This window comes from Gastrolobium bilobum, unplaced genomic scaffold (genome assembly GCF_033153095.1).
Source record: "Gastrolobium bilobum isolate Gb01-03AN ecotype WA unplaced genomic scaffold, APGP_CSIRO_Gbil_v1 utg46318, whole genome shotgun sequence".
NCBI classification, from domain to species: Eukaryota; Viridiplantae; Streptophyta; class Magnoliopsida; order Fabales; family Fabaceae; genus Gastrolobium; species Gastrolobium bilobum.
Window position 1 is genome coordinate 63,839 of NW_026896219.1, and position 11,517 is coordinate 75,355.

Here is an 11,517-nt window from a genome sequence, read left to right on the forward strand (position 1 = left end):
TGATGGAAATAAGTAAGTTTGGGGAAGCATGCCTATTGCGTGCGCAACAGCTTAAAACTGCGATTTCTCCGAACGACCGAAAAACTCCGGATTCATTTGATCAAGGACAATTAAAGGACAATGGTTAATGTTAAAAATTAGAGTTTCTAAATAGTTTATGAAATTATAGACGTTTAGTGGAATTGGCGGGAGATTTGAATTAATTTAAATCGTGTGAGGTGGCGTTGGGACCCACCCCACTTAAGTGACCTTTAAACACATGGCATGGGTCACTATTCATCATCTTTTTCTCCTTTCTCTCTCATCAAAACCGTGCTCCCTCCCTCCTCCATGGAAATTTGCTTTCAAATCTTCTTCTTCCCTTAACTTCATCGATTCTTAACCGAATCTGACGATTCTTGTCTTGAATTTCGATGGAAATCACCACCCAAACTCGTTCCACCGATTATTTTTCCTTGAAACCCTCTCATTTGAGAGATAATGGGCAAAACCAGCCACAAATTTTGTGAGAGATTTTGTGATTTTGGAGTTGTTTGCTCAAGCCATTGCTTGGGGATCAATTGGAGGAGCCTTGTGACGTAATTGTGGGTAAATTTCAACACCTCTTATGGATTGATTTGAGGATTTATTTTCATGAACCCTATAGGGGCTTTTGTTGATTTGTGTTGTTAGAGAGCTCAAATGGAAAATGTTTGTACATGAATGTGTCTTAGAATGATGTGTAGGAGCCATAAATGCAATAAAAATCATTGGTGAAAAATATAATTTTTAACTTAGAAAATTTTGAGGATGCCATGACCTTGTGTTTTGGAATTGTGTTAGGATTGTGTAATTGGATTGTTGTATGGTTGTATGATGATATAATAGGATTGTATGAGATGTGGAGTAGTTAAAAATTGATTGAAATTCCTTGGAGTATACCATTGTTGAATTCGGCCATTTAAGGAAAAAGAAGGAAATGATGTTGTTGAAATTACTTGGATAATGTATTGTGTGTTAAATGGTAATTAGATGGGTTATGTGGTGGTTGAAAGGTTGGAGAATCAATGGAAAAAATTGATGGTGTTGAGAGTTGTAAAGGAACCTAGAGCAAAATATTAAGCAAAATGACGTTTGAAAGACGTAAAATGAAAAGTTGCACTTAACATGGCCTTTAGGTAACCTAGAGATGCCTAAGAAAATGAGGAAAAAAAATTTAGAAAAATAAATTGTGAATTTACACTATAGAGGCCGAACCTACATTGTGTAGGGGAGGATTTTTGACGTTTTCTTATTTTTATAGATTTGTCGTGTATTGATGATTCGTACATGGTTGTTGTAGGTTGCCGTACGTTGATTTGAACCTCGAATCGTGAGTTCGGTGGATTTCCCTTGGTCCCGGACCAAGTGGGCTTGAGGTGAGTAATTGGAACCATGCTTGTGTAATTGATAACTTGCATGTGTTGTATGAATTTTAAGTGATTGGGAATGTCCTCTGTGTAGGCATTTCTGCTGTATAAAGAGCTCGGAGAATATATTACTGGGAGCTAAGTGAAGAGAACTATACAGGTAACCTCTTGGTATTGGGGCTTGATCCTTTTCTCTGTTCCACCATGCCCGTTGAGGGTGATGGTAGGAAATGTATGTAAGTAATGTAGAATAACATGATCATGCATTTAGTATGTATGTTGGTACATAGGATGTACCGAGTCTCTGGTCAGTAGACAGTTTGCCTTCGGGCATTATGGACTTCCACTGGATAGGTCTCCGAGAGGGAGTTCTAGTTGACCTAGGGTCGTGGTGTGTGATCCGGATAGGAGCACACTAGGAAGTCTCGGGTGTATATGGATGGGAGGGGTGCCTCAGTTAGATGTTCTAGGAACACGCCTTGGTTGAGACCCGTAGGCTTATATGCCGAGCCATTAGGCAGGACATTGTGTGGTATTGGTAGCGACCATTCCAGCTTCGTCGTATTTTGTATCCTTATGTTCCCCAGTTTCTCTAAATCTCTTGCTATATCTCGTTTTTCAAGATGTTATTTTATATTATTTATATGCATCGAAGTGAGCCATTGGGCGGAGTTTTCTCCGGAACCTCTGGGTTACTGAGATATATTCGTATATCTCACCCCGTCTTGAGGGCTTTATTTCAGGAGGTAGCAGTGGTGCAGGAGCGGCGGGCAAGAAGCCCGTAGGATGATTGCCGGAGTATCATTAGTATTTTGCATTTTGATGGCCATTGGGCCTAGGCTAGACTTAGGGCATGAACATTATATATATGTTGTTAGGATGAGATTTATGGTCATATTTGTTCATGCTATTTTTGCCTAAGTCTAGTTGTATTTGGATTATGTCATTTTGAGATTTCTTTATCATGCATTATTTGGAGATTAAAGTTGTAATTGTAATATGTCATGGGAAGTCTGGTAAATTGTACATGAGTTGATGTAACTATAAAGTATATGTAATATGATGGAAGGACAATAGGCCTATTTTAGGATTATGATTATATGTATGATTAGCAAATGCATGCAATTGGACTTTGATGATTGAAACGTATTAAGTATTAATAAAGGAAGCAATGTGATACGTATTGTATAAGTAAAATAAATTGTGATGGGTTGTAAGTGCCCCAAGGCATTGTTGGTCCTTTTGTGTGCCACCCAATGATTATTAGGTACATTTGAGGTCCTAGATCACATTAGCAAATTTGGGAATTTTGGTAAAAACAAAGGAAACTCTAGCGAATTTTCTAGAAATTGGCATAATTTAGGCGAACTTCGGGAAAGCATATCTCCCTCCACAGAGGTCCGATAGGGACGTTCCATATGCCATTTTGAAGCTTGTGATGTCCTCTATCTTGTGGTAAAATTTGGTAAAACTCTGTAGAAGGCAGGGAACACAGACTACCCATTTTCTTACTGCACTTGTGGCAGTGCTTGAGCGGTTTTGGGAAATTTATTCCCGCTTCGTTTATTGGTAAAATTAGGTGTATGATATATCAAATTTAAGATTAAGGTGTCTAGTTTTTTGTATAAAAATTTGAGAGCAATTGGTTGATTTCATTTTCTACAGTAATTCGTGGAGTGAGGGATGTTTGGAGCTGTTTTGGGGTTGGTTGGCAGTTTTGCTTGTCTAACTTCAAACGGCGATATCCGGAGCAATCGTGCTCTAAATAACTCGTGTGATAGTTTCCTAGAAATTTAATTAAGTGTAGAATAACATATCAAAATATGGGAGGCCTGTCGAATTCAGTTTGTCCGCAGAAAATTAAAGACCGAACCATGTTCGGATAGGTAGAAAACGTAAAAGTGGGGAATTAGCTAAGTGGGTTTATGGGAACCCCTTAGTGACACTTGTAGTAAGTAAAATAAGTTATAAAATTAGAGTAATTAATTATTCTGCAAAGACTTTACAGTTACGGTCACAACTTTTAATTATTACGATTTTCATTGTTTTAAATGCTCGCGTAATAACAGAAAAAGTTTACTCGTATTTTTATAAATGAATTGCTGTGATTGTAACTGCGCTTAATATCATAATTGATGTTAACAATACTGGTGTACAACAGGCTGTTACACACACGTAGGTGATAGATGTTTGCGTTCAAAAATATCTATGAGAGAGATATTGTACGAGCATTAAGCCAATGTAACAATCATTGCACACTGTCAAAGGGCGTATAGTCAAGATGTAGATGTGTGTGAACAATGTTGGCAGTAATAAAGAACGAGTCTAAGTTTCTACCTGGTAGTGGTAACCTTTACTTATAGGGCATGTTTGGTAACAATCATGTACAAGCCCTGATAGTATAAACTTATACTATACATTATGACTTTTTCAGTTGTTTAGTATGACCATTGTATAGTATAAGTTTATACAACACCCTCCCTTAATACATTAAAATTGTGTATAACTTAATCAGGTCTAAGGGGGTGGTATTAGACCTGATAAGTGGTTAGTGTATTAGCTCCAATAAGTCTCTTCCCCTTCTACCCCTTTCTTCCCCGTTCACATTGGCCCCTCACTTCTCTTCTCCCTCCGCCACCATCGGCCTGCTCTCTTCACCATCATATTACCAGGTGCTTTTCTCTTATCCAAAATTTTGAGATATATGTTACAATAGTTTTGATATTCATAGTCATTTGTGCTTTATTTCCCTGTTGCCTAGAAATCATGGTGTAAGTTGTTTGGTTTTTGAAGAGAAGGGAAACGAGGTACACCCTCCTCCTTTGTATAGCTCTGCTGGGTTACAGAAATCATGACGTGCATTTATTTATTTTTTCAATTATTTTTTTAAAGATTTTCGACGGAATCAAAATTCCGTCGAAAAGTTAACCATATTTAATTTCTTTCTTTTTTATTTTTTTGAAGAGTTTTTCGAGGGAATTGCTTTTCCGTCGAAAAATTCACAAAATTTATTTTCTTTTTCAATTATTTTTTTAAAGATTTTCGACGGAATTTCAATTCCGTCGAAAAGTTAACAATATTTAATTTCTTTCTTTTTTATTTTTTTGAAGAGTTTTTCGACGGAATTGCTTTTCCGTCGAAAAATTCACAATATTTATTTTCTTTTTCAATAATTTTTTTCAAGAGTTTTTCGACGGAATTGCTTTTCCGTCGAAAATCTTCGACGGAATCGAAATTCCGTCGAAAAATTCACAATATTTATTTTCTTTTTCAATTATTTTTTTGAAGAGTTTTTCGACGGAAATGCTTTTCCGTCGAAAATCTTCAACGGAATCGAAATTCCATCGAAAAATTCACAATATTTATTTTCTTTTTCAATTATTTTTTTCAAGAGTTTTTCGACGGAATTACTTTTCAGTCGAAAATCTTCGACGGAATCGAAATTCCGTCGAAAAATTCACAATATTTATTTTCTTTTTCAAATATTTTTTTAAAGATTTTCGACGGAATCGAAATTCCGTCAAAAAGTTAACCATATTTAATTTCTTTCTTTTTTATTTTTTTGAAGTGTTTTTCGACGGAATTGCTTTTCCGTCGAAAAATTCACAATATTTATTTTCTTTTTCAATTATTTTTTTAAAGATTTTCGACGGAATCGAAATTCCGTCGAAAAGTTAACCATATTTAATTTCTTTCTTTTTTATTTTTTTGAAGAGTTTTTCGACGGAATTGCTTTTCCGTCGAAAAATTCACAAAATTTATTTTCTTTTTCAATTATTTTTTTAAAGATTTTCGACGGAATTTCAATTCCGTCGAAAAGTTAACCATATTTAATTTCTTTCTTTTTTATTTTTTTGAAGAGTTTTTCGACGGAATTTCTTTTCCGTCGAAAAATTCACAATATTTATTTTCTTTTTCAATTATTTTTTTCAAGAGTTTTTCGACGGAATTGCTTTTCCGTCGAAAATCTTCGACGGAATCGAAATTCCGTCGAAAAATTCACATTATTTATTTTCTTTTTCAATTATTTTTTTAAAAATCTTCGACGGAATTGAAATTCCGTCGAAAAATTCACAATATTTATTTTTTTTTCAAGAGTTTTTCGACGGAATTGCTTTTCCGTCAAAAATCTTCGACGGAATCGAAATTCCGTCGAAAAATTCACAATATTTATTTTCTTTTTCAATTATTTTTTTAAAGATTTTCGACGGAATCGAAATTCCGTCGAAAAGTTTACCCTATTTAATTTCTTTTTTTTTTTTTTTTCAAGAGTTTTCGACGTAATTCCTTTTCTGTCAAAAATCTTCGACGAAATTTCTTTTTCCGTCGAAAACTTTCGACTGAATCTATTTTCCGTCGAAATTTTCGACGGAAAACAGATTCCGTGGAAAATTCCGTCAATACTTTCAACGGAAATATTTTCCGTCGAAAAATTCCGTCGATAATAAAGACTTTTCTAGTAGTGGTTAATGAATTTGTGCTTAGTTGAATCAAATTAATTCAATTTCCACCGAATAACTTCATAAATAACAGTTACTATGACTTGAATTGCATGTATGAGGACCGATCGAATTAGTATTTACGAGAGTATTATATGATATATGATAACCTTTATTAATGAGTAAGTTTAATTTTTTAAAATGGCATTGTAGAAAACGAAGAGACTTCACGTATTTCAACTTCATGGGAACTAACATAATTAAGTTTTTTCAAACTTTCCAATGTATATTGCATAGTAACGGGATTGAGCGCTTTTAATATGACCCAACAACGAACACGCTTAAATACTTGAACTTGAGACCTACTCAACTTGTAAACTAAGCGAACGAGTGAGTGACCCGATATGGGTGGCGGAGGAGTTATGAAGACGCTGGCGAACGTTGCCGGAATCTCTAACATGCTGAACGATTGCTCCGCCAGCATAGCCAGGTTGGGCTCAAGGGGCGCGCCAGCGGTGGTGTCGGCTGCAGGGGTCTCAGCTAAAACCGCCGTGGTGGCGCCGCTGCAAACAGACGACTGGGATTTCGCCGGCGACGGCGTTTTGGTCATGGCGGCCGGTGAGCCAATGCCGAGAGTTGTGTTCGGCGCTGTGCCCACCATTAAGGAAGCCAAAGACGCGACAAACGAATTGAAAGGCGCTATTGATGAGTATATATTGTTTTTGTTCTTTTAAATTTAAAATTTGGTTGCTAATTATTATATCGGAAATTTCTATTTTTTTTTAAAATTTTTTGGGATTTTATTTTCAATCTTAAGTCTTCTTTTTGATTTTACGGTTTTCAGTGCCCGGATGTTCCAGGATTTCTTTTTTATACTGTAGTGAGCTTAAATTGTTAAAGGGTTTTTAACGAGTTTCAATAGCCCACCAGAATATCTTTGGTACTATATATCTCCCAATAAATCTTTACTTTTGTTACCGTTGTTCTTAGATTCAGTCCATCTCATAACGAGAGCATTATATATCAGAGGAGATAGAAAAAATTTGACATAAAAAAGATAATTTTAACTGACATGTAATGTTCTTATTTGTGAGATGTATTGAATCTTTGATGTAACAGTATACCAAAGATTTATTCCTAACTGAAAATTCAGTGCATCTTCTGCTCATATTCTGACATGTGTCTTATTTTATATCAAATCGTTTTCTCTCTTAACTTTAAAAGAGATAAGTTATTCTCCCTACTATTTTTTCTATCTACCTTTGCCTACCATTCACCAACATTGTTACATCATAATCTAAAAAAGATAGAGAAAGATAAGTGTTAGTTAAGATTCTGATTTAACAGTGATGAAGAGTGGTAGGCAGAAAAAATATTGGTAGAATAACATATCTCATTTAAAAATAAATTATTTATTATTGATTTGACAAAAGTAAGACACGTGTTATAATATTAGTGAAAGATACACTGAGTATATGGTGCATCTTTAGCATCAAAGATATTTCCCACTAGCACACTATCAATAAATAAGAAAGTGGATATTTTTAATGGGGAATGTTATATTTATAATTTCTTTATTTACAAATTCTTATAAACTACCCTATGTCTGACCGGTCATACGTCATACTTTAATCAAGAGTGTATAATCGATCTACTTAGTTTAGTTTGTAAAAAAAAATTTGCAAACGAATTCTTCTTCATTTTTTATTTTAAGATGGAAACGTATTTCTGATTGAAAATAAGCTATTTTAGTTTCCATCGCGGTTGTGTAATTTACACGGGATGGGTATTCTCGGAGTTTTTCTCTCTCACCCATAAGCTCTTTTGTTTTTCTGTGTGTTTTCTCTTTAAAAATGTTAAATTGTTTATTTTAACCTTGTTCCAAGAAATAATTATCTAGGTAAATTTGGACGATGACGAAGGTTTTGGAAGTGTTGGAAATTGACTTATTCATTATCTGTCAGTTCTATCTGAGTATTTATTTATTTATTTTTATTATAGTACATTGAGTATTTATTTTTGGTCATGAAGAAGTCATTGCTGGATGGAGTTTTATTATTTTTATTTTCTACCTTGGGGGCAGGGTGAGATAATGGGTAACAATTGTTATTTTATTTTATTTTTAAATATTTGAGACTTACTGCATGTTTCTGTATAAAGATGATTGCTCAGACACACACAAAAATGTTGTGGATTATTTTCGATTTGCTGATAGTTAACTCTTTCCTAAGATTATATTTATCTCTTTTCAGAATATACTTTTCTTCCGTCTCATCTCAATGTGATGGCTCATCCAATCCTCCAGTTCCAGTAGCTTTTCAATTGCTGAGTACAAGTGCTATGGCCCAGGTACTTGATGATGATTTTATCTCCCAATGAGAGCTACTCAATAGTAAAAGTTTATTTTTAGCAATCATGTTCTGTGCAATATCTAAAATTGATTATTAGATCAAGGCTTATCAAATTAATAGAATTTACATGTCTTTTGTTTCAACAAGAATGTCGTGGCTTCCCTTGTGTCTGACCAGAATATATGGAATGGAGTCATGCAAAATCCTGTGTTTAATAATTACTGCCAATCTTGCCAGACAGGTAGTGGTTATTTAGTGGGTCTGTTATTTTTTTGCGCTTTTTTAATTAAATTTTTTATCTTGTAGACTGAAGCTTAATGCTAATTGTACTGTAGTAGAAGAATTAACAAACTTGGCTGCACCTTCTGAAAATGATGAAGCTTGCTATGCATCTAGTGAAGCTGTGGAAACATTTGAAAAAGAGGAAGCTGCGTCTGATTCGGAAAAAGGTTCCCCCCCCCCCCCCCCCCCCTCTCTCGATTTCATGCACCTTCTAAGGAGGCTGAGTTATTGAAAAATAAATTGTGAACTCCGGTTGAGCTTAGATGCCTCGTTAAATTAATGTTATATATATCAACATAAACCCACAAACAAACAGTTCACAATTTATTCATCAATAATTCAGAATGTCTTGATTATTTTGTAATCAAAATATGCTCCATTAGACTATGTGAAATTAAATTAAGAATAAACATATAAATAAATTAACGTCAAATTCTTGTCTTATTCAAAACAAATGTACTAAATAATCAACAATGGTTTAATATCTTAAGTTGTGGGGCGGTGTACCTCTTTTGGGTCCCTAACAAAAAACATTTTTCTCACTTTAGTTTTTTACCAAAAAAAATTTAGTCATCTGTTTCCTATGAAACCAAAAAAAATTAGTTTTTTGGTGGTTCCTATAAAATTCAAAGTGGATCAATTTTTGTTCTTTTGAAAGTCTAATGTGGGTCTTTTTTGCATTTTTGAGGAACCACGGTTTCAACTAAATGAGTCTGCTTTTGACAGGGACTAAAATGGAGACTGTGTTTTTTGTTAAAGATCCAAAAGGGACTTTACTCTTAATAAAATATCATTTTCTTATCAATGAGTTTTTTTTTTTTTTGTAAGTCACTTGGTTTGTAGTATGCTTTAATCTTAAAATGGAACAAATTTCTATTATCTTAATATTATCATTTATTGAATCGCATTTTCTCGTCTTAAGAACATGATCTTTAGAATAGTGACTTACTAATTCGCTTATTTTCTTCATTGGCACTATATATCATTTGTCAATATTCTGTTTCGTTGGCCATCTTTCATTACTTTTAAGGTGTTTTGTGACATAGGTTAGAGGTGAATAATTTTCTTATGCTTAAATCTTTCTGAGTGAACACATACTAGAAACAATTTTTTAGGTGGACATGCAGTTGATGCTTCTGATGCGGTGGAAACTCCCGAAAATGTGGAAGCGGTTTCTCTCTCCGGAGAAGGTTTTTTAATGTGTCTCTGGAAGAATTTAAAGCGTAGAGTTATTAAAACATTTTCTGCTAAAATGCGTCCTCTTAAGAATATGATGCATACAGTTACTGAAAAAATAAGCAGCTTGTTAAATTACCTTCAGAACATATTTGCAACACTTGAGAAAAAGAATCCGTTTGCTGATGCTGATGGAAGTTCCAAAGCTGGAAACTTATTGGGATTGGCTTTGATAGTGGTATTCATGGTCCTGCTGAAGCGATTGAAGTAGTCTACGCAAAATTAAGGCTTTTTAAAGTTGGGAGTTTAAGTATGAATTACATTTGAGCTTTTTAATTATTTTAAAAGTTTGTAGCTAAGTGTGAAATACATTTGAAGTAACAATGTGTGAAATGTTTCGCTACTTGTTCATGTATTTATCTTAGCATTTGAAAGCAGTCTTTTAAAACTCGGACCGGTCATCGAACCGGTCGAGATACTGGGTCACTGGTTCAACTAGGTTCAACCGGTTTTACTGTTCACATATTAAAAATATAAAAATATTACTTATATTAATAAAAATTCACATAAGAAAACTATCTATGAGCTTCAAAAAATAAATTGGTTTTCAATGATAGCAAATATTATATACTTCTAAGCTTCTAGCTCTAGACCGTCGAGATGAGATCATGAGACCATCAGTGTTTATCGCCACTTAACTTCATGAGATCATTATAAGATGCAACTAAATTACATAAACGAACTATACTAATCTAAAATACCTTATTATTTTCACCTTACTTTTAATCATATTCATCATAAAATATGAATATGATTTAATTCAAGAGTTCTTATCAAATAAAAAAAAAGTTTACCAAAAAAAGAAAAAAAAAGAAAGGAAAAACCGGTTTAACCCGAGTCGCCGGGTTTCGGCCGGGTCAACCGGTCTAATCTGGGCTGACTGCATAACCGGTCTAACTACCCGCTCGGACCGGGGAACCCACCGGGTCACAGATTTTGTATAACAAAATCTGTACCAAGAAGATACTGCCTCCACCGTTTGACTGCAGCAGTGATAGCATACAATTCACGCACATAAGTGGAAGACTTTGCCAATCGAGGTCCCATTTTTTTGCTAAAAAATGAGAGTGGCCTGTTGTTCTGCAAGAGGACAGCTCCTACGCCACTGTTGGATGCATCAGTTTCCACAACAAACTGCTCAGAGAAATTTGGAAGGACTAAGACAGGAGTGGAAGTCATAACCTCCTTGAGCTTACAAAAAGCACTTGTTGCAGCATCATTCCAACTAAAGTTAGTAGAGCTTTTCAATAAATCAGTTAAAGGTAATGTTATTGATGCATATCCTTGAACAAATCTATGGTAGTAGCTCGTGAGGCCTAAGAAGCCACGAAGCTGCTTAAGGGACCGGGGTTCTGGCCATTGAACCATGGCTTGTATCTTCTTTGGATCTGCAAACACTCCATCCTTAGAAACCACATGGCCCAAATAGTCAATGGTGTCAACCCCAAATGCACATTTGCTAATCTTCACAAAAAATTTATGATGTTGCAGACATGATAAGGTGGTACCCAAGTGCTGGACATGGCCTTCAAGTGTTTTGCTAAATATTAATATGTCATCAAAGAAAACAATGATGAATCTTCGAAGGAAGGGCTTGAAAATATGATTCATAGCTGCTTGAAATGTGGTTGGTGCATTTGTCAAGCCAAATGGCATAACTAGGAACTCATAATGGCCTTCATGAGTCCTAAATGCAGTTTTTGACACATCAGCTGGTAACATCATTATCTGGTGATACCCAACTCTAAGGTCCAGCTTAGTGTAAATCATAGATCCTCCCAATTCATCAAGCAACTCATCGATGGTGGGAATGGGAAACCT

The 11,517-nt window shown here is 34.8% G+C and overlaps 1 protein-coding gene and 1 long non-coding RNA gene across 2 annotated transcripts; both read left to right on the top strand.

Annotated features, from left to right (window-relative positions):
* Nucleotides 1-1,319: 1,319 nt before the first annotated feature.
* Nucleotides 1,320-2,414, top strand: LOC133298309 (uncharacterized). Its single transcript, XR_009749778.1, has 3 exons — nt 1,320-1,397; nt 1,483-1,548; nt 2,132-2,414. It is a non-coding gene; the product is annotated as an uncharacterized LOC133298309 (long non-coding RNA).
* Nucleotides 2,415-6,231: 3,817 nt separating this feature from the next.
* LOC133298303 (uncharacterized) lies at nt 6,232-10,008 on the top strand. Its single transcript, XM_061497571.1, has 5 exons — nt 6,232-6,536; nt 8,080-8,176; nt 8,326-8,419; nt 8,514-8,627; nt 9,576-10,008. The coding sequence occupies exons 1-5, from the start codon at nt 6,232-6,234 to the stop codon at nt 9,905-9,907; spliced, it is 942 nt and encodes a 313-aa protein (XP_061353555.1). The 3' UTR covers nt 9,908-10,008.
* Nucleotides 10,009-11,517: the final 1,509 nt, after the last annotated feature.

Bases quoted from the DNA above. Each gene is read 5' to 3' on its own strand.
- LOC133298303 (XM_061497571.1), top strand. From the start codon at position 6,232: ATGGGTGGCGGAGGAGTTATGAAGACGCTGGCGAACGTTGCCGGAATC. The intron at 6,537-8,079 runs GTATATATTGTT...ATCTCTTTTCAG, and splicing joins TTGAAAGGCGCTATTGATGA to AATATACTTTTCTTCCGTCT. The intron at 8,177-8,325 runs GTACTTGATGAT...TGTTTCAACAAG, and splicing joins GTACAAGTGCTATGGCCCAG to AATGTCGTGGCTTCCCTTGT.